Genomic DNA, 23,026 nt, shown 5'->3' on the forward strand with positions numbered 1-23,026 from the left:
CTGTGTCCAGTCCCTGGACTGCCCGCCCTCCGGTAGCTGGTCCTGATTGGATGGCTGTTACTCGTGCCAGAGCTTTCTCTTTCATGGGACGGCTTCGTGTCCCTTGCATGTGTTCCCTGGGTCCTCTGAGCACCCCTGTCCTTATCCTGTCTGGCCGGCCGTCCAGCCTCAGCGCCTTCCAGTCCCCACGTCCCCAGGCTTCGGCTGCACAGTCTCCTGGCCCTCTCCTGAAACATCAAGTGTCCCTCTCTTCCTGTCTGCACTTGGGCTGCTTTCTGTGCTTCTGGCATCTTCTGTCCCTACTTTATCCCTTGTCCCTGGTACCTGAGCCGCTCCTCCCCGGTGGGATCAGTTGGGAGGGGAGGCACCCTGCAGGGCTCTGGCTCTGTGATGCCCCCAGTGGGCCCGGCTTTGCCTCTGGAGGAGATGCTCGGTGCGGTGCGTGCAGAGAGAACTTTCATCACTAAAGGGGCAAATGTACATGGCATCAGGAGAGGGTGTGGTGAGTCCCCCCCCCAGGTGCTGGGGAGCTGCTCTGAGGCAAACCCAGACAGAGTGGCTTGTTCCTCACCCTACACGGAAGTGGCTTGTGGAGCTCAGTTGCTGCCCAGGACACTGGCAAAATTGAAGAAATTGGAGGTACGAGCCCCCCTACTCTGGGCTTCCCAGCTGGCGGGTGGGCAGGACCCCCTCTCCCCCACCCCCTCAGGCTCCCAAAGCCTCTGGTTTCGAAGATGAGAGGATGGGCAAGACCAAGGGGGCTGGCTCTAGGAGGTTTGAGGAACCTCTGAGAAAAAAAGCCTTGATATTTGTGACTCCTCAGGGCTGGGGCTGGGGGGCGGCGAGGAGGGAGGCCGAGAAGCTAGACAGGCCGGGGCTGTGGATGGGGCCTTGGACAAGTCCCCGCCTGGCCTGCCCCCTAGGAGAGTCTCTCTGGCCCACACCTTCTCCTGCCAGGGGTCCAACATGATGCGATGATGAGGGTCACTAGCCAAGGTGTTCAAGAGCAGGAGGGGGAGAGATGACTGTACGCAGAACAGCCCACGTAGGACTCAATCGTTTGTGTTAAAAGAAGAAAATAAGAACACAGAAGTGTGTATGTTGGTACAGACACCCTCAAAGAAGCTGGGGTCGCTGGTACCCGGAGGGGTAGGTGGATGCGGGCCTGGGGGGTGTGGTGGGAGGCAGAGAGAGCCTACTGTATGTGTTCACGGAGGCATTGGGATCATGTGCATATATGCAAAATCTTAGATGAGAAGTGACAGCAATAAAGCAAATGTTCATTAAAAAGGAGAAGCTAACCGGAACCGAGGTGGACGAGGCTCCCCTTGAGGAGGGGCCGAGTGCTCCGTGCTCCCCGGGCCCCTCGGCGACCCCTTCCCGGGGCCCCCACCCCGCAGGCCCTGGACACCGGCCATCTCCTCCCTGTCGCTCTCCCGACAGGGTCCCTGCCTCCTGCGCCCCGGAGTCCCGGCCTGGCCCACTCACGGTGCCTGGGTTGGCCGGGGGTGCCTAGGATGAGGGCCCTGCTTGGGGATGCACTGCCCGGAGCCCTGTCTTCACTCGCAGGCCAGTGGCCCTGTCTTCACTCGCAGGCCAGTGGCCCGAGCGGAGCACGAACCTGGTTCCGCCCCGAGCACAAGAGCCGTACAGTGACAACTTACAAGGGTGTCACGGTTGGTTCCGCTAGCCCCTTCCCCCACTCCGCCCGGACAGCCGGCTGGCCTCCCCACAGTCGCACACAGCTGTTATTTCCACAGAGATGACCATGTGCTGGGAAGAGTTACCCCGACCCGCTTTGGGGAATTTCTATTCCTGTAGACACCTGAAAGTCACAGCACGCCCCGGCCTGTAAAAATAACCTGTGCTTTGGTCTCTAATGGGATCTCCCAGTCCCTACACCCCTCCTGTGTGGGCAGCAGTCCTGCACCCTAAACCCTGGAAGGGCTGGAAGTCAGGGCAGCCTTTTTCGGATGCTGGCTGTGCCCGTGTGATGCCAGGCTCCCCCACAGGCTTCTTGTACCCCACCACCCCTGCCCTCCTTTTGGAAGCTGAGTGAGCATGAGAGGTGGCAAGAAGGAGCCCCTCGTCCTGGAAACATGCTCCCCATGCCCCATCCTGGTTCTGCTTGGCGGGGACGGACCCCCACAGGGCCCCTCTGGAGACCCAAGAGGGAGCCCCTTGGCCCAACAAGCCATCAGTGTGTTCGTCCCACCCCCACGTCTCACTGGTGAGGAACCCCGGAGAGGGAAGTGGTTTTCTCCAGAGCAGGCTGGAGACCAAGCTGGGAGGACAAATGACATCCCGCAGCTCACTCGGCTGCCCGGGACCCCCAACAGGTAACAGCACCCCCCTCCTCCCCGGGGCCACTTAGAGAAAACGAGGCACAGAACCATAGACTGACCTTGCATTCGAGGATGGCAGGTAACTTCCCGGAGGCCCCCGGGGCCCCGTGGTCTGGATCCCGTCCACGCCTGGCCAGACTCCGTGTCCCGGGTGGCCAGGGCACCAGCAGCCCCCACGAGTCTCCCGGTGACAATAGTAACAGCAGGCAGATGGCCCGTTTGCTCCTGTTACTAGTGACATTTCCTACGAACCTCAGCTCACTCCTGATTTGACTCAGGGTTGCAGCATCTCGCTGGGTGGGGAAGCCTCACGGAAGGTAGCCCCGGAGCCTTCCCCGGGCAAGCTGGGCTTGCGTGCCACCACCTGCCTGCTCTCCGGAACCTGGCCTGGAAAGCACCAAGAGCCCAAGATGACACACTCGCAGGAATGTCCCGGCAGCCCCTGAGCAGGGTGCTCAAGGCAGCCCACGGCTGTGCTTGGGAGCCCAGGCCAGCCACTTGCCAATCACAGCAACGTCCCTGGCCTCAGTGTAGCTCTCCGGAGAATGGGAGCAAGGATGGTTTTTCTTCCTCGTGGGGGCTCGGGCGAGCAGTAAGCGATGGAAGTGCTTGATCGCGCAGTACGCACATGGGAAGCTTTGACTGCTGCCATATATTGTAACTGGATTAGTCCCGAGTGGGCCCCTGGGGTACAGTGATGACTGGCCCCTCTCGACCACAGTAGGGAAAGCACATCAGGAGGGGCAGGTGGATCAGGAAAGTGGGCATCTGAAGGAAAGGATGGGGTTTATAGCAGGGCTCAGGGGAAAGAAGAGCTGTTAAGTGGAACCAGGAAGGGGGACCTGGGGGGCTCCTGGGTATATTGGATCTCTGGCTGGTGAAGCTGGTGGGAGCGGGGATGGGGGTGGGCCAGATAAAGGAGACACTCCCTGCGAGTGCTAGCCAGGCCCCTCACCACCTGTTTGATCTTGGGTCCACTCTAGCTTCTCTGAGCCTCACTGTCCTCATCTGCAAGATGGACACACTTATAAGAACGTTCCAGAAATGGACCGAGTTCCCACCACAAAGCACTTAGTGCAGGGACGGCCACATCTCAAGTCCCCGAACTGACCCCCGCCCCCAACTCCCTCAACCCCATTCCAACCCCTGAGGCTCAGGGTACAGCTCTAGCTAAATTTTGGAGTGAGGGAGACTCTGTGCCCTTTATGTCCTGCTCCTTTTCACATCGTGTCCCCCAGAAGCCTGGCTCAGGTGTAGACAGATGGATTTATTTACACTATGGTGTCAGTGGCAGATGACTGCATCCAAGTACATATTTGTATTCTAACTGTGGGATTCAGCGCTGCACCCCCGGAGGAGATGGGGATTGCACTGGTCCCGGGGAGTGCTCCTCCTCAACCTACATCCCTCCGGCTGCACCAACTCTGCTGGCACGGGGCAGGCCCTCCCATCCCTTAGATGGCTCACACCGCGGTGCTCCGTGCAGATGAGGAGTTAGACAGCAAAAATGATGGGGGAGTGAGGACCTTTCTCAGCCCACAAACCTCCTAAAGTTCCATTCTTACTGTTGCTGGTGTTTCTGGAAAGCCCGTCAGCTGCTGGGAGGAGGGCTGGCTTGGTTCGAGCCTCACAGCTGGGTTTGGATGCTGCAGCTGTGCGTCACACGTCTGGGGCTGCCCCCAGTGGGCCCTGGGGTCCAGGCAGCCGCAGGAATCACAGTACAGAGCCACTCGGTGAGGCCCCGGCTCCCCATTCCCTGTTCCGTGTTCTGTTTGGATGAGAGAACCCGGAACCCAGACGGAGGCCCCGCAGCCAGAGAGAACCAGGCACAGAGCTGAGGCCTCTGGACTCCCAGGCCGGTTCCTCTTCACACACATGCTGTTTTCTCTCCTCTTCCCTAAACATTAGAAAACTTTAACCTAGGGATGGTAGATTCCATTTCAGAGTTGGGGGAAAAAAAAAACCCTCCTGTATGCTAGAATTCCCCTGATAACATTCCAGATAAATGGATCTCCTGCCCTCCTGCTTACATACCTCTGGTGACAGATAGCTCATTACTTAGAGGTCCATTTCTATGGCACCTGGAGCCCATTCTATGGAGTCGTAGAGTGGAACATGTCTTAAGCATTGGGAAATGTTAAAATGACTATTCTTTTATAGGCCATCAGCAACTCTAGTCCTTTCCTCATGTTCTCCTGGGCTGGGGCTTCCTGGCCTCTCCCTGTGCAGCTCGAGCACAGAGACAGCCCCCAGTGCACAGGTGACCAGAGCAGTGCAAGGGCCACTGTCACCTCAAGTTCCTCTTCTAGATTCCCTAAGTGAAGCCTGGTTCCCCTCATTTCTCACCATATTTCTTATTTATAAAAATATTTAAGAACTCCCATTTCCCTATGAGCTGTGTACAAATATTTGTTCTCTTCCAATACTTTGGTAATTTTGTTCTGATTTTACCCCTGGCTCACACATTATTTAAGAGACCACTTAAGAGAGTGCATAAAAGTCCCTATTATAGGGGATCCCTGGGTGGCGCCGTGGTTTAGTGTCTGCCTTTGGCCCAGGGCGCGATCCTGGAGACCTGGGATCGAGTCCCACGTCGGGCTCCCTGTGCACGGAGCCTGCTTCTCCCTCTGCCTGTGTCTCTGCCTCTCTCTCTCTCTGTCTGACTATCATAAAAAAAAAAAAATTAAAAAGTCCCTACTATATGATGTTAATATCCTGGTGCTCAGCAATAGCTGTGCTTTCTTGGTGGTCTGAGACAGAAGGGTAGACTTGCCATTACCTTGGGGTGCTTGGCTGGGCCCAGGAATGGGATCAATTTGGTGAAAGATCCTTGTCTTCTCCCAAAGAAAGTGTATTCCCTTGATTTATGATATAGCCCTCACTGATCTGCCTTTTTAATTGGGCTATTCGGAGCTCAAAATTTCTCTGTCTACTTGATCGATGATCCTCCGAGAGGAGAGCATTAAGGTCTCTACCTACAATTATATTTCTGTTTCTACCTCTTTTTGCATTTCTGGCATGTTCCCATTCTGTATTTCTTTGCTATGCATAGTGGAACAGAAATTAAGTGTTTTTTGTTTTAAGTATTCATTGTAACTTTTACCTCTCTGTAAAGTCTCTGTGTCATCCTCTCAATTCTTTCTACGGAAAAGACAATTACTGAATCATATCTTTTTTCCTAGCGTTCCGTGTGCCTGATAAACCAGAGACTGTCCTATCATTTTACTCTGTCCGTGCCTTTTTAGTTTTCTCCGTGTCTCTTATCAACAAAAGAGGATTGGGCTTGGGCTTTTTTAATGAATGCGCCCTTTGAGAGGCAGTATGATCAGTGTTAGGGAGTATTGTAATTCTATTATAATTGTTACATTTGTGCAAACCTCTGCGGGGTTACCCCTCTGCTGTCTACATGGAGACGTGGCAGGTTTTTCACGTTTAGTTCCTATTGTCAATTTTCTCTTCCTTGTGTCCCTTTACAGTAGACAAGATAATTTACCCCAAATATCCAATTTAGAACATATTTAAGTTTTAACTCTGACATTTGCTTCTATTAACAGTTGTCCATGCTTTGGGAGAATTTAATGTGCATTTTGAGGGTCTTTTGTGTCAGTCTTCACACCTTATGATATAAACAATTTTTATGAGGTGATGGCTGGCCTGTGGACAGATGAAACTTTTCTTTTTTTTAAGTCACAGATCAGGTTCTTGCTCCCATTGTTCCTCCCTGAGATGTCACCTGCTGTCTCATCTGTCACTTCCCATTCTCAGATGCATCGTCCCCACGCCCCTCGGATGCTGCATGTTGAAATGTTCATCTTTGACCCGGCAAGACTGATGCTTCATCAGCTGAGCAGGGCTTAGTTCAATGCATTCCTTTAAATTCTGTGTGAACCTCACTCCTGCCCCCACTGTGCCTCAAACACACACCCAGACTTTTTTTTTTTTATTTTAAGGGAAAGTCAAAAGCTGTTCTTATTTTTCTCCTTTTCTCCCAGCATTTACTTACTATAACTTAAAAAACTTAAATTGCTTTCATATCATCATTAATTAAGCAGAAAAATATATACAGAGAGAGAGAGAGAGAGAGTTAAAAGATTGGATAAGCACTCATTATCTAACTGTTAGAACGTAACCAGTGTTTGGCATATGGAAATTTTTTTCTAGGTTTTTTTTTCCCCCAGGCGTGGGGTTTTTTAAAATCATAATTAAAGTCATTCTGAATGTATCTGTAGTTTGTGGGTTTTTGACTTAACATAGTCAGCATAAACATAACATAATCAGACAGAAAAATTTTCCATTGAGATTTACCATCGTGAAATTAAGCTCTGCTTGGCATTTAAATGCATGTGTGTTTTTTGCTATCAGAAAAAAATGTTAAACACATTTTCTGTACACAACTTCACCTTCTTTTTCATGATTTACTTAAGGTAAATTTTTTGATCACTGGATGAAAGATGGATAAAGCTTTCTATGACTTGTACTCTAGGTTATCAAATCTAGAAGCTGCATACACTCACAAGCATATCGATGACTGTTTCACAGAACACTTACCGGCTTCTTTGTTGAAATGATGAGCAAAAATTTTATCTCCTTGTAAATCCTCTTCTGGGAACTGTTCGTTCTTTGCCTGTTTGTCTACTGAGGGTCTTGATGTTATATATTTTTTAGACGCTTCATAAAGAAAGACCATCATTCATCTGATGTATCTGTTTATTTTTCTTTCCGTGGTCTATTATTTGATGCTAAAAATTTTTTTAACACAAAGACATTTTCCTAGGTTTCTAAATATTGTGGTCGGAATATAACCAACATTATTTCTGTTTTTTGTTTGTTTGTTTTTAATGGAAGACTTTGTTCTTTGTAGGCAGACCATTCATTTTGGTAACTATTTCTTAGATACTTGAGAAAAAAGTGGATTACCTCTCTGTTTAAAACCAACTTCAAGGGGACCCCTGGGTGGCTCAGCGGTTTAGCACCTGCCTTTGGCCCAGGGTGTGATACTGGAGTTCTGGGATCGGGTCCTGCATCGGGCTCCCTGCATGGAGCCTGCTTCTGTCTCTGCCCCTCTCTCTCTCTCTCTGTGTGTCTCTCATGAATAAATAAATAAAATCTTTAAAAAAAACAAAGAACCAACTTCAAGAGCTATTAATAATATTGTATTCATTCTATTGTTCCAATAACTCTACATCTTAATTTCTAATTTGCCTGCTTGATCTATTCAAATTTACAGTATTTGAAAGTCGGCTGCTACAGGGATGTCTTTGCCAACGGCTTCTCAAATTCTAGCAATTATATTTCATGTGTTTTTACAGGATGTCATTCAGTGCACAAGATAACTGCATTGGCTTTCATAATTTTTCCTTATTAATGTAAAATACCTTAGCTCTGATGTGTGGCTTTGTTATTAAATTCTATAATGCTGGGTATGAATATTGTCACTCTGTCTTTTCATCTTATCTGCCATATATTACCATGGACTTTTGCTTTGAACATTTCTCCATCGTTCTCTATGTCCTTCAACATAAGTAACAAAGAGTTGTGTTTCATAATTGAACTAAAAACGTTAGTGAATAAAGGAAAGTGTAACTTTTTCGTGTGTATTATAATTTCTGTGCTCCCGTTTTTTTTTCCAATCTATTTCCTCCTTTGCTATAGAGTCCGATTTGTTTGTTTTTAATCTTCTTTGGTGATTTTGAAGATAGGCATCCTGTTTTTAATAGGCAGTGGTGAGTTACTCAAGGTCTAAAAAAAAAATTCTTACACTCTCTGTAATTATCAAAGTGAAAAAAAAAACCCAGAACAAGAACTTTAATTTCCTTTTATGGAATATCTTATTTTGCCTGTGTCCTATTACTCACCACCACTCCTACCCCCTACACCCCCAGGATATTCTTCCTTCTTTGAGAATCGATCTAAGGTACTAATTCTTGTCTTTTTTAAGTGATCTCTTTTGGGGTGTTTTTCTTTTAATTTCACATTTGCAACTATCTTCATCTTTCTTTTTTTTTTTAAGATATTATTCATTTATTCATGAGGGACACACAGAGAGAGGCAGAGACACAGGCAGAGGGAGAAGCAGGCTCCCTGCGGGGAGCCCAATGTGGGACTCGATCCCAGGACCCCAGGATCACGACCTGGGCCTTAGGCAGACGCTCAACCACTGAGCCACCCAGGTGCCCAATACATAAAATCTTTAAAAAAACAAAACAAAAGGGCAGCCCGGGTGGCTCAGTGGTTTAGCGCCTGCCTTTGGCCCAGGGCATGATCTTGGAGACCCGGGATCAAGTCCCATGTCAGGTTCCCTGCGTGGAGCCTGCTTCTCCCTCTGCCTGTGTCTCTGCCTCTCTCTCTCTCTCTCTCTCTCTCTCTCTCTCTCTGTGTCTCTCATGAATAAATAAATAAAATCTTTAAAAAAACAAAACAAAAAAACCCAACACTCCTTGTGATGCAATAGGACTCACCATCCTCTGAAGAAAGAAAACACATATCGATGGTCCTGTGGGGAATGGTAATTGGGACTGTCCCCACTCCTACCTGTCACATAATGAGCAGCTTCTGATGTAAATGGAAGCGTGAGGACAGCCTCCCTTCAGGTGAACCGGCTGCCTCCTGGGAGCACTGCTGCCCCACGGCCCAGCTTTACCCCTTCGGCTCCGCAGCCACGTGGACGCTGTGGCCACACCGTCCTTGGGCTGCTTCCAGCCAACCCCTTAGCCTGGCAGAGGTACTTGTCCTGGGTGCCTCCTGCTTGACCTGGGTCTCTCTACCGGCAGCCTGTGCTCGGGGCCTCCCCAGAGGCCTGGCCTGCACCTTCTCAGAGACGCGCTGCCCTCTCCCCACTGAAACCTTCCTTCCCTGTCTCCTTCACAGATGTCAGACCCGCTCTCCCCCTCTCCTACACAGGCATTGGCCCTAAGAAATCTCTCCAGGGTCTGCTCCTGGCTTGGCACCTGCTTCCCAGCCTCCCACCACCCACCTGCTGGGCCACAGGTGGCTGGGTGCGGACCCCCCACCTGTCTGCTGCAACAGGAGCTCTGGGTGGCCCCCCCACCCCCCGGCCACGGGTCGGGTGTGGGGAGGTTGCTGGCTCCCCCACAGGGGGGCTGGCTTTTCCTGGCAGCCCACCTTTGAGAGAAAAATGACTGTTTTATCTCTTGCTGTGGCCTGGAGCCTTTTTATCTTATTCCAGAGAAGTTCCTGATCTTTTTTTAAAAGAAGATTTTTCAAAAAGATGCCTTCCTTGAACTTTCAGAGGGAATTCGGACGATTAATTTTTCAGATTCTCTGCTCAGTCTGCCATTAGCTGGAAGTAGTTTTTTTCTTCAAGCTAATTTCTTTTTGCCGGCCCATAGCGCGCTTTCTCTCACTTCAAAGACCACTGTCTGAAAAGCTCCCGTTTGAAGTCTGTCAGTAATTCAAATGTGACCTTTGGGATTGTCCTGCTGGAGAACAGCCGGTAGAGCTGAGGTGTGCTTCCTGCACACACACCTGGTGCCATCGAGTCAGACAAGCCCCAGCATCCGTCAGACCATTTTCTCTCTTCCTTTTCCCTTGGTTTGCTCAGCTCAGCTGTGTGTTGGGGCTGGGCTTGGTTTTGAGCATCACTGATTTTTTTTTTTTTTTTAATTGTTGGCCACGTTAGTTCTAGTCTCTGAGCCACCAGAAATGTGGTAGATCGGTCCATACTATTTCTGGAAAAAGTATGCGCTCCTTTTTATCGCAGTCACGTTGAATCTTTTAAACACAAAGCGATGGTTTGTGGCTCCTGGTTTACTGCTGTTTCTGCTGCTGAAGCAGGCTTCTCTGAACCCACTGAACCTTCTTGTTTGGTGTTGCGGGACTTTCTGGGGATAACTGGATGGAGTTTTTGGCTGCTTTTGTCTTCCCTGCTAAAGATGCCAGAAGATCCTATAGATGGGCCTCCTTCAAAAAAAAAAAAAAAAAAAAAAAAAAAACAACCTAGAATAACTCAGAGCCAGCAAGAGAAATTTCAATAATGATGAGTTTAAAACCCAGCCTCGGGGATGAAAGCTTTGAGTGTGAGGACATACACTTTCCTAGATCTTTTGTGACACACACCACTGAGAACAGTTAACACAGAGGAAAGCCATCACATCAAGTAATGTGCGCTGAATGTTTAACACATAGCTCTCCATGGAGGATAGAAAAATACATTCCTTTTTTGTTGTTGTTGCCTAGCTGTTAGGGAGGGCTGGGAATGGCATTATAGGGTCTTAAAAATACTCAAATATAGGGTCTTGGAAATGCCCAAATCTTTCCTCCCCAAAGGCTTTCAAGGGAGCCAGTCTACTGATGAGAAACAAAAGCAGAATGGGGATTCTCTTAATGACATCTGCGTAGCAAAGAACTCAGTCACCAGGGTGTTCACTGTGGAAGCCGTGTTCCCTGGTAAAACCCCACGAAACCTGAATGTTCATCAATAGGGCTGTTGGCTAAATGGGTTGTGGCATCTCCACACAACAGGATGTAAGGGTGCCATTAAGAAGAAAAAGCCAATTCAGAGATGCTGATGTGGAACAATTTCCAAGAAATATTACAAAGTGAAAAAGCAAGGGACAGAGCTGTGGGTGTCATCTTTTCCAAATTTAAAGAGGCATCATACATATATATGTATGTATGTATATGTGTCTATATATGCATATCCTTGGAAAATTTCTGGAAAAAGTATGCACAAAACTGTTAACCGTGGTTGTCTCTGGGAAGGACAACCCAGGCCCTGAAGTACAATGGAAGCCTCTGTCCTTTTTTTTTTCCCCTTCTTTTTCTTTTCTTTCTTTCTTTCTTTCTTTCTTTCTTTCTCTTTCTTTTTCTTTTCTTTTTTCTTTCTTTCTTTCTTTCTTTCTTTCTTTCTTTCTTTCTTTCTTTCTTCTTTCTTTCTTTCTTTCTTTCTTTCTTTCTTTCTTTCTTTCTTTTTTTTTTTGTACTGTCTATATATCCTATTGAATGCGGTTTCAATTAAAAATAACAATAACTAGCAGAGGGACACCTGGGTGGCTCAGTGGTTGAGCATCTGCCGTTGGCTCAGGTTGTGAACCATGGGGTCCTGGGACCGAGTCTCGCATGGGGTTCCCTGCAGGGAGCCTGCTTCTCCCTCTGCCTATGTAATCTGCCTCTTTCTGTGTCTCTCATGAATAAATAAATAAAATCTTAAAAACAAATAAACCAGCAGAATAACAGAGCTCAGCAGGTAAGTGTGTTGGTCACTAGTACAGGATTCTCAGGGGGAAAAGACTATTAAGTTGTCACCTTCTCCCTGCCACGTCTATGTTTTGGGCCCCAGTGCCTACTGGCAGGAAGTCACTGAGGGTGGGAGAGGCGCACCCAGCAGGCCGTGGGCCAGCGTGACTGGCCTCTCCTCTGCAGCAACCCTGCGTGCTCATGGACCCGGCACACCCAGTGCTGCAGACCAACCAAGTCAGCAGATCTGCATCGTGAGTGGTGGAGGGTGAGGGCATGGATTTTGGGTCACATTTGAATTCTCTGTTTAGCAGCACTGGTTCTGGAGGCCTGAGTCAAAGGTCTTCTGGGTTTGATCTGCTCCAGGGCTGCTGTTATAAACTGAATATTTGTGTCCCATCCACCTTCCCAAATTAATATGCAGAAATCCAAATCCATATGAGATGAGGCCTTTGGGAGGTGATTCAGTCATGAGCAGGGAGTCCTTGTGAATGGGAAAGCCCCCTGGTTCTCTTTCTGCCACGTGAGGATGCAAAGAGAAGTTGGCAGTCTGCACCCTGGATGAGGGCCCTCCCCCAACCGTGCTGACACCCTGCTCTCAGACCTCCAGCCTCTAGGGCTGTGAGAAACAAATTTCTGTTGTTTATGAGTTACACAGTCCAACATATTCTGTTACGGCAGCCTGACTCAAGACAGCTACCCACGACAGAATAGAGATCTCGAGGGGCATGCAACTACCCTGCACACCCCCAGACTGGCTAGCACTTAAGTGAGACCTAGTCAGGGCCCGCCTTGGACCCTGATGGAAAGCCCTGACCTATGATCCCCTATGATCCCCGCCTTGTCCGCTCGCAACCGGCTTCCCTGTGCAGCCACACCTGCAGCCCCGGCCCTCTTATCCTTGAGATGAGTTCTAATTGTCTACCTGCCCCAAGGCCTTTCTCTGCCCTGTGGAGGCCTCCAGCCCTCATTTCATTCCCTCTGGGAATGTCCTTTCTTTTGCTTTTCTCCATTTTCTGTCTGGTTTTCTCCCCAGGGTAGAAAGAGGCTGCAGCATCTCCAGACCTTTTGATTTTCCAGCTTCAGATGCCATTGAGACAGCCCCAGTCCCCTTTCTAGAAACCCAAGTAAGAGTTACCACTCTTCAATGCCTCCAGCTGGGTCAGATGTCCATCTCTGAATCAATGAACAACTAGTCACCGCATCCAAGGGAATGTGACATGCTGACTGCGACCAGCCCTTTGGGCAGGGGTGGAGGCAACTCTATCCCACCTTCCTGGATGTGGGTGGTGGAGAGCAGAGGGACAGTGTGCAAGGAGGGTCTGGGTCCCCAAAACAGCATTTGAATTCCTGATCAAGCTGTAGCTTGGGTCAACCTTGCCCTAGTTGTGTTTTTAGTTGTGTAAAATTCTGTCCTTTGCTTAAGCCATTTTGGGTCAGGGCTTTTGTCATTGTTACTACTCTCAACAGGAGTTCTGATTGTAAGAATAGGGACAGATGTTCACACACAATTCCATTTTTGTAAAAGAAAAAGGCACGTGCGAGCGCATGTGTGCAAGAGTATGTGTGTCAGAGAGAGAGAGTCTGGAATGATATCCATAAAAAGGTCACAGCGGTTCTATCTGGGCAGCAGGATTGGAGGCAAGCGTCTTTCTTGCATTTCCTAATTGTTACTTAGTGGGCACGAATGACTGTATGATAAAGTCAGCTGGGCCTGTCACTTGCGGAGAGCAAGAGGAAGCCTGTCTAATCTTGTCGTTGGTGTTGTAGGAGACAACATGAGCCAGCAGCTAAACAGAAGCCAGAACTGCTCCTTCAGTGACGTGGACGAGCTGATGAAGACGGTGCAGTTGGCTGTCCACATCCCCACCTTCCTCCTGGGCCTCCTCCTCAACCTGCTGGCCATCCGAGGCTTCAGCACCTTCCTGAGGAAGAGGAGGTGGCCGGATTACGCCGCCACCGCCATCTACATGATCAACCTGGCCATCTTTGACCTGCTCCTGGTGCTGTCCCTTCCGTTCAAGATGGCTCTGGCCAACGTGCGGGCCCCCCTTCCTTCCCTCTGTACCTTGGTGGAGTGCTTCTACTTCATCAGCATGTACGGGAGTGTCTTCACCATCTGCTTCATTAGTCTGGATAGATTCTTGGCCATCCGGTTCCCGTTCCTGGTCAGCCACCTCCGGTCGCCCAGGAAGATCTTCGGCATCTGTTGCACCATCTGGGTCCTGGTGTGGGCCGGGAGCATCCCTATCTACAGCTTCCATGGGAAGATGGAAAAATACACGTGCTTCCACAACATGTCCGATGGCACCTGGAGCGCCCAGGTCTTCTTTCCCCTTGAGGTGTTTGGCTTCCTCCTTCCCATGGTTGTCATGGGTTTCTGTTCCTCCAGGAGCATTCACATTCTGGTAGGTCGCCGGGGCCTCACCCAGGACTGGGTCCAGCAGAAGGCCTGCATCTGGACAATTGCGGCCAGTCTGGCTGTCTTTGTGGTCTCCTTTCTTCCAGTCCACCTGGGTTTCTTCTTGCAGTTCCTGGTACGGAATGGCTTCATCGTGGAGTGCAGAGCTAAGCAGAACATTAGCTTGTTTTTGCAATTGTCCATGTGTTTCTCCAACGTCAACTGCTGCCTAGATGTCTTCTGCTATTACTTTGTCATCAAAGAATTCCGCATGGACATCATGGCCCACCGGCCCTCCAGGGTCCAGCTGGTACACCAGGACACCATGACCAGCAGGGCCTAAGGAGAGAAAGACCCTCCAGAGGAAGGAAACCCCAGCCCCAAATCCTAGTAGCAGGTATCCTGTTCCGAGGTTTCTGATGTAGTGGATGAACGTGGCACATCTACTGGTGTGCTTTTCCTTTTGGTGCTCACAGAACACCATCTTGCTCCCAAGACCATTCCCCGGCACCCAGGCAACTGGACATAAATCACTTGGTATTTGGGAATCTCTGAAGGACCCAAGAACCAGGCAAATTCTTTATTACTAGGTTCAAAAAGCATGAGGCAAAAGAATTGAAGAAAAGAGTGAGGCCATCTGAGCAGGATTGTTTCCCAGCTCCCCTCATCCTTCTAGTTAGACTAAAAGATTCTGGAAAGGAAGAAAGAGGAATGAGGAGAGAGAACCAAGAGGGTTGGTCATGGTGCATGGAGGTTTGGGCAGAGATGGAGCAGTAGGGATGTATCAAGCTCCTATTTTAGTTTGGGAATCCCAGGGTAGAGCAGACTGGCACCTCCCAGTCCCTTCTCTGGCTCTGGTGGCCATTAACCTCATAGCTAGTGGGGGTGATTGGAGCCGAGCAAGATTATACAGAGACCCCCAAGTTTCCTATGGGAAAGAAAGGCCCAGAAGGCCAGCCAAACCTTCTTGTGTCCACGAGAAGGCTGCAGAAGGATGAGGGAAGCTGGTGTGAGTCAGGCCGTGGCAAAGATATAGATGCTTCATGGAAGTAGTGGGGACAGAGTGGAAGGGCATTGGTGACACCTGAGGCCACGAGGGACTAGGACACACCTGGGGAAGGAAAGAAACAGGCCAAGGGCTGGAAGTGGACAGCCACCCCCTGCTGCCATCGTGGTGTCCACTACATGGAGCTCAAGCACTGGCCTTGGGGGAAGAGAGGCCGTGAAGACAAGGCCAGGAGAGGGGGAAATTCCTGAACGTGACCAGCTTGCTATCTTGAATAGACTGGGAGATGGTCCATTAGACTGTTTCACTGAGAACGATGAGAAAGAATCAGGCTTGATTTGGTTCAGCCAGAGGAGGATAAAGACCATGTGCTTGTCTTGCCCGCCTGAGTCCTGTCTGAGCGCTGGCCCGGTGACACTGGCCACAGAACTGTCCTTCTCCAGGGGCCGGGAGGGAGAGAATGAGCCAGCCAGGGTTTGGAGGAACCATCTCGATGACACAGAGCTCCTGGCAGTTCCTGGTTGGAGACTGTAAACAATTGAATCACGGTTTGGTCTGGGCTTCTCTGCTGATCTTGAGGAGGAGCTGTGGTGACAGCTGAAAAGCCTTCTGATGACTCAAGCTGCTCCCGAGAGTAAAATGATTACAAGGATCAATTGTGGGGTGGTTTTGCAAGACGGAGTGAGTGGGATGACATGTAAGAGATAAGACTTCATGTGAAAAGAAGCGGGGGGTGGGGAGGGTCTTTGGGAAGAAAAGAACCACTATCTACCTGTAGGGAGGGAGGCTTCCACCCCCATGTCATGGACAGAAGGTAGGGTGGCTGCGTGGTGGGGAACGGGGTGGTTTAGATAAAACCCTGACAGAGGAGGAGGAGATTGGGCGATTACCCCAGGCTTGCAGCCACAGGGCCCTGTGAAGCGGTGGGCGGATGGGGAGGAAGGATGGAGGGCAGAGCTGCTTCCTGCTTGAGAATCCCCAGCTCCACCCAGAGCCATCCAAGGGCAGGAGCCCCCCTACCTCTGTTTCTGCCACAGCCAACTCAGCGGTCGGGTGGAGGTGAGGGTGAGGAAGCAAGTGTCGATGCAGGGGTGGAAATAGGTGCAGAGGAGTGATCCCAACCAGGATCAGAGGCTCCCACCCCACAGACTGGGCCTCCAAGGAGCCAGCAGCCTTCTGGCCCCTAGAACAGTGAGAAAGTCCTATTGTTAAAGTCTATGGTATTTGTCACGACAGCCCACGAAGACCAATATGACAGCCATCTCCTGCTGACCCAAGAGCCACCTCCCATCTGAGCTGTGTCCTCGGAGGGGCAGGACTGACCTTACCTTGGGACAGCACCTCCCCACCCCCAACCCCGGGGACAACACTAGTGCACGAGCTGCGCCTTTCTCTTGAATCCCTCTCTGGGGACCCTGTGAGGCTGAAAGTCAGTATATTCATGCTTTACATTGGCTATGGGTTCTGATGACATTTGCAATAGGAAGACAACAGCCTTGTCGCAAGTTGCCACAAATAAACACTAATTGCAAAGATGCTTGAAGTGGCTGAGGGCTGGCAGGTAACTGTGGAGACCAGAGGCTAAAGGGAATTTAGCTAATCGATCCCTGGGGAGAGCCTGCTATGCGGGGCGGTCTCCAGGTAAGGACAGGCAGGCGGCATGGAGATGGTGGAGACCCCCCACGGAGCCACCCTCCGCCGACCCTAGTGATGTGGACAGTGCCCCCAGGGCCAAGGGAAGGCAGTTGAGGCCACCGTGAGAGCCCCGCTGCTGAGGGCGGGCAGGGGACCTCAAGGCCCATAAGAGTGGCACTTTGGGGGGGGAAGCACCCCCTGCAACTACCATCGCGGCCCCCTCTTACTTTTCTCCACCCGCAGCCGGCCTCCCCTGTTTGTCTCCCTGGGATGCACAACCACAAAGAGGCATTTGAGGGGACGTGGGTGGCAGGGCAAGGAGGACCTGTGGCGCTTGAAGCAGAAGGACAAACAGACGCCCCTCTGCCCAGCATGGGCCTGAGCATCCCGTCCTGGCCAGGAGCCTGCAAGATGTGTCCTCCTCACAAGGCCACTGCAGGAGGGCCATGTGGCACGTTACTGGGGAGCACAGTTGGCCCGCTGCCCCTTGCAGCCTGGTGAGATGTGAAGCACTGTCACTTCAGAGCCTGACATTGGTTCTGCTTGGTGGAGGGACCCTGAGCTCACCCAGAGCCTCCGCCAGCCTTTGTTCTGGGGGCCATCACTGGAGCCAGCAACCAGACACCCCACTGTGAGGTTGGGGGGGTGGGGGGCGCCTATTGTCACACAAACCCTGCAAAGTGCGTCTCCTGTTCCCCTGCAAGAGACCTCTTCACTGGGGGCGAGGCAACCGAGCGCACAGATAAGTGTGTGCCCGCTGGCGGCCTGCAGAACTGAGGACAGGGACCCGGGACTCGGCTTGGGCTGAATGCTGGTGGTCCAGGGATCAGAGATGCGGGGTCCAAGCCGATTCCCATGGATGGGGCATCTGAGACGGAATGACTCTGCCTTGGGGAACAGACCGTGTCCAGGAACCCCGTGATCGTGTGGGAGGTCCAGGGTCAAACCACAGCCCCATCAGGGGATGGTGGGGCTTCCCCCGAGAGCAGAGAGAGGCCCTGTGAACTACAGGGTGGCACCAGATCGGTGGGGAGACCTCGCCCTCTCCCAGGCGTGCTGGGCTCTGGGCTCTGGGAACGGCCCCCTCCAGAGGCGGGTTCGAGCCCCCTTGCTGTGCTTCACCCCCCCACCCCCCGCCGGGTTTGTAAGTCTCAGGCATGGACTTGAAGTGGCAGCTGGAGCTCCGCTCTCCCTGATGGGAGTGTGTGCAGCAGAGCAGAGCGTGGCACGAGGGCAGGATGGGGGGCATGCAGGGAACTCGGCAGGAGGAGACCAGGGAACACCTGGGGAGGAGAACCTAGAAGGAGGAGAATCCAGGCCTGCGCTGAGGGCCTCAGAACCACCGGGCAGTAGGTCCCCATTGGAGAGAGCTTGGGTGCACCTCACCCAGAGGCCCACTCAGAGGACAGTGGCCATAACGCTGGGTCAGCGGCTCACACCAGCCACTCTGGATCTGCTCTGGGAGGAGAGGTTGGGGATGCGTATGTGGCTGGCCCCAAGGAGAGGCCAAGCCTGTGGCAGGGCGGCGAGCCAGAGGGCAGAGGGCATTGCCTTGTTCTGGGAAGGAATGCAAAATGGGCAGGTAGAGAAAGTCCCTGGGAGCAGAGGCAGCTGGGGACGGTGGTCCCTAAGTGTGGGGCCTCTCGAGAAGCCAGACCCAGTGTCTTTGCCTCAAATTGTCTTGGAGACGTCCAAGCGCATGGAGTGTGCTCAGGGCAGAGCCCCACCTCGAGGGGGCAGGCCGATGGGGGTGGGCTTGGGTGGTGCGCTTTCTCAGCGCTCAACTCATGGTCCACAGCTTCGGGGAGCTGGACGGTACAGGGGACCAGCCAAAAAGCCACAGTGCCAGTGACGTGTGAATGAGCGACATTGATTCCAAGAAGGAGTGCACGCAGGGCCTCCCAGGGCTCCCACCTCCCTCAGGTAGGGGACTTGGGGCCTGTTATGGACTCCATCAATGTTCACATTCTCCCCAAATTTACGTGTTGAGATCCTCACCTCCAGTAGGATGGTATTAGGAAGTGGGGCCTTTTGGGGGTGATTAGGTCATGAAGGTGGAGCTCTCGGGAGTGGGATCAGGGCTTGTATAAAGACACCCCAGAGAGCTCCTTGCACGTCCTGCCACGTGACTACACAGCGAGGAATCACAGTCTGTGAACAGAGTGAGGGCTCTCCCCAGAACCCGACCGTGCAGGCACCCTGATCTCGGACTTCCAGCCTCCAGAACTGTGGAGAAATAAGTGCTTGTGGTTGAATCCCCTGTCTATGGTGTTATGTAATAGCAGCCCGAACTAAGACGGGACCCAATTTAGCAATGAGTTGTTTGAGAAATTGAGGAAATGTTATTTACCAAAATCCCCCTTCAAAAAGGAAAGTATTTGGGAAAGTCCCTGGGGCTCAAAGTGGGAGAAGCTGTTCCAAGAAAGAATCGATTACTTCAGAAAGGGAGGAAGGAGGAAGGGAGACCAGAGAGGGTCAGGGAGTAGGAAAGACCTAGAAGGATGGCAGAGGGCATGTGTGACCTGGAAAATCTTCCTGGAAGTGATGGGGAGTCGTGCAGGGCCCAGCATGAGCAGATGTGCAAACAGGGGGACGGGAGGCTTGGCAGCCGGCAGCCTGGAGCAGCACCTGGGAAAGAGGCAGAAGGTTGTCAGCCATGGAGCGTGTGGTCATCACGGCGGGGGGGGGGGGGGGGTGCTCTGTTCCCCCTGCAAGGCTGTGACACTGGGGTCCCAGTCAGGCTTATCCAAGGGGTCACCCTGTGGGGGTTGAAGGTGGCTTGGTGCCTGTGGGATCAGAGCAGGCCACGGCCACCCCCATGGGCTGAAGGCTGGACTCCCCAGCACTACCTCCTTCCCGTGGCTGAAACTGGCCACAGCCCTGAGCCACACTCAATCCCGGGCTCCCAAGGCTGGGCGAAGGAGGAAAGCTCAGGAGCTGGGTCGAAAGGTCAAGGCTGACTGCTTGCTTCAACCCTGACCCTGTAGGCCCATGGCCCAGTCACCCCGCGCAGTGTGCCATGCTCCTGCTGTGCCTAGGACCCAAAAACCCATGGGAAATGTCCGGCACTGGCAAGGACTCCATAAGTAGAATCAATTTAGAATTAGAATTGAAATTACTTTGAATTAGAATGAAATTAGAATTGTGGTGAGTTCCTTTAAAAAAGAAAAAAAGGAAAGAAAGAAAAAGAAGTCGTGGCTAGTTGCTATCTATGTAGGTCATAGGTCTCTGATCAACTTTGTGCCATGGGTTTCTCCTGCAGTCTGGAGAGGTTTGTGGGCTTCCCCCAGGATAACAGATTTGTGGGTTTTTTGTTTTTTGTTGTCTTTCAAAGATTTATTTATTTATTTTAGAGAGAGAGAGAGAACGCCAACAGGGGGAGGAGCACAAGGCGTGAGAAAGAATCTCAAGCCAACTCCCTGCTGAGCTCAGAGCCCCCCATGTGGGGCTGGATCCCAGGAGCCTGAGGTTAGGACTGGAGCAAAAAATCAAGACTCTGATACCCAACCAACTGAGCCACCCAGGAGCCCCCGCACCATAGCAGTTTTATTTTATTTTATTTAAAGATTTTATTTATTTATTCATGAGAGACAGAGAGAGAGAGGCAGAGACACAGGCAGAGGGAGAAGCAGGCTCCATGCAGGGAGCCCGATGTGAGACTCGATCCCGGGACCCCAGGATCACACCCTGGGCTGAAGGCGGCATTAAACCACTGAGCCACCCGGGCTGCCCAACATAGCAATTTTAAATGCACAAAGTAAAACACGTAGGATCATAAAGGAAACCTAAAATATTGAAATACAGTTACTGAAATTTAAAAAATTGTGATACGGCAGCAAGCGTGCTTCTGTATTCAGGCCTCGCATGAGAGGTTCTGTTACTTGCTTAACAACTATCATAATTTCGAATTAGTGATGAGCTGAGCTGAAACAATATTTGGAAATTTCTGCAGCAGCTGTGGTGTGATGTGAAATTTGCTGTGACTTCTGCTGATGGCCAGGTCCCAGGGACCGTCTCCACTGCTGTGGTGTGATACCCACTCACGCAATAGAAGGAAATGCTAGTTTCGACTAACGATCAGTGAAAATAAATAGGCAATGGTTTTCCCCAGCCAGTTCACGACTCCTCTGAGTTCCACTCCTGACCTCCAGGTTAGGAACCCAGGTTTGGGCAGACCTAAGGATACCTGGAAACAGGTGATCTTCCTCTGGAGAAGGAGCATCTGCGTGCCCTCTTGGTTATGCAAACTGGGAGCCACCAGAGTGCCATCCTTTTCCTCTTGGGGTTGTGGGTGGTGGCGGGGCTCAGCAGAAGCTGGTGTGCCCCCGGCTGGGGTGCCGCACTCTAGGGTGAGGCTCTCTGGGGCGTTCTGAAAGCAGAGACACCCACATCCCCACTCCTGATCTCTGAGATGCAGAGTCGGGCTGGCTTGCTCAGGTGTGCTATGGTGAGGCCCTCAAAGTGAGTCACCCTGAGTAAAGCGGGGAGCCTGACAGGCTGTTCAAAGGGGGAGGGCTGAGGCCGGCAGGGAATGTGGCTGATGCTTGGTCTCTTCCCATCCTGCCACCCTGCCCCCGCTGCCAACCCCCCCCCCCCCCCCCCCCACTGTGATGCTTTAGGAACTGAAGGCAGGATGTGGGGAAGTGGACTATAAAGGGCCATAAACCTGAACCTAGATCCCAAAGGTCATCCCAGCCTTGGGGCAGCAGCGTCCTCTGTGCCTCAAGCTTCAACAGTGACCCCTGGTGACAGCAGGGAGCAACAGCAGCCGTGGACTCCTGGGACCCCGCTTCTCTCGGGGTCAGGAGGCCAAGCTGACCTCCTCTTTGGGCTAAGAAGGACCCTTGGGTTTGGGAAACTCGGGGCGACCCTCCTTACCCTGCCCAGTGAATTTGGGTGAAAAAAGAAAGGTAAACACATTTGTAATCTAAGTTGGTGAAGCAAGTCATACCAGTTACATCATTGTCCTCCTGTTGTATATGACATTTTGTTACGATTACCTTCCTCCAATGTGTTGACATAATGAGTCCCACTCTCAGGGAATGACTTTGCCTAAGCTTCTGTAAAAGTTCTCGAGGGCACATTACTGTCCTGCCATAAAGCGCCTCCAAGGTCCCATCACGCCAGCGGATCTAGTCTTTGGCACGATTGTGAATTGTTTCCCTACCTCTCACTCCCCCCTCCAGCGCCCCGCCCCCCCCTCCACTCTCCACCCAACCCAGGCCATCCGTCCTCATTCTGCTCTTCATCATCTGCCCTCGGGAGTCATTACTCCTGGTATAAGTGCTTGGCCATATGGTTTTCCTGTCTTGGAACATTTACAATGACACTGGGAGAAAGCTGTAATTCAAACAAGAAAGCAGGGGTGGGGGGAGACACTTTTGGAGATAGCCACCCACCCACCCCCCAAGCATCTAAAGTTGCAACCAAGAACCTACACAGGTGAGGTGCTGTGCTGACTCCCAAGGCTCTGGGGCATCTGGAATCAGCAAACCTGGAGGCTGCACAGGACAAATGAGCGATCCCTTGGCAGAGGACGAGGCTTGGGTGCATTTTAAATTTCTGCGTATTGGGGTGCCTGGGTGGCTCAGTGGTTGAGCATCTGCCTTTGGCTCAGGTCATGATCCCGGGGTCCTGGGATCGAGTCCCACATCAGGCTCCCTGCAGGGAGCTTGCTCCTCCCTCTGCCTGTGTCTCTGCCTCTCTGTGTGTCTCTTGTGAATAAATAAATTAAATCTTTAAAAAAATAATAAATTTCCGTGTATTGTGATCTGTGTCCTTTACCCTTGGCTTCCCATAAAGTTCTGCACACTCAGTAGCCTTGTGACAGTCGTCCTTTGTGGGAGGAAGGAAGCGGGGAAATTTCCCATGTGGGCTCAGCCCCACTGAACTTGTAAGACCAGGGCTAAGAGGGAGAATCATGCAGTTTCCCCGGAGACTTCTAGGAGTGCGGTGGGGAGTGCCAGGTCACAAGCCCTTCTGTTTGGAGACCAAAGGGAGGGCGATGTCACCCCCATAATGCTGAGGACCTGGGACTAGTGATAGGTATGTCCAGGACCTGCCTGCAAAGGGAGCTGCCTCACAGTGTGGAAACATGTAAAACGGAGGTACGAGGTATGAGGGGCACCTGCTTCCTGATTCCCAGGTGAGTGCTCTTTCCACAGCAGCGCTCTGGGTCTCTGTGCCCTAACCTGTCCTCTGGAGGCCCCCCCAGGGCTCTCCACAGACCCTGTGCCCTCAGAGCGTGACCCCTCTGCTCCCCAGCAGAGGTTAGCGCAAGCCCACCTGCCCGCCTCTGCCTCATTGGTCCCTCCAGGCCACTCTGCACCAGGCGGGGAGCTCTAAATAGAACAGGTCCTTCCTAATCGGGGCTCACAGCGAGGGCTCACGTCATCTTTCCACTCTCGTGTGCCTGGCACAGGCTGGGCACACAGCAGAGCCCGT

At 51.7% G+C, this 23,026-nt stretch overlaps 1 protein-coding gene across 2 annotated transcripts; it reads left to right on the forward strand.

The window, feature by feature from the left end:
- Window positions 1–581: 581 nt before the first annotated feature.
- Window positions 582–14,304, forward strand: GPR55 (G protein-coupled receptor 55). 2 transcript variants are annotated; one of them, XM_041767410.1, is made up of 2 exons: window positions 582–639; window positions 13,311–14,304. In XM_041767410.1, the coding sequence occupies exon 2, from the start codon at window positions 13,319–13,321 to the stop codon at window positions 14,282–14,284; it is 966 nt and encodes a 321-aa protein (XP_041623344.1). In that variant the 5' UTR covers window positions 582–639; window positions 13,311–13,318; the 3' UTR covers window positions 14,285–14,304. The 2 variants fall into 2 exon arrangements, with proteins under 2 accessions (XP_041623344.1, XP_041623343.1); XM_041767409.1 differs by lacking the exon at window positions 582–639 and adding an exon at window positions 2,301–2,339.
- Window positions 14,305–23,026: the final 8,722 nt, after the last annotated feature.

This window comes from Vulpes lagopus, chromosome 8 (genome assembly GCF_018345385.1).
Source record: "Vulpes lagopus strain Blue_001 chromosome 8, ASM1834538v1, whole genome shotgun sequence".
Classification (NCBI taxonomy): Eukaryota; Metazoa; Chordata; class Mammalia; order Carnivora; family Canidae; genus Vulpes; species Vulpes lagopus.

Coding starts and splice junctions, on each gene's coding strand:
- GPR55 (XM_041767410.1), top strand. CDS start 13,319: ATGAGCCAGCAGCTAAACAGAAGCCAGAACTGCTCCTTCAGTGACGTG.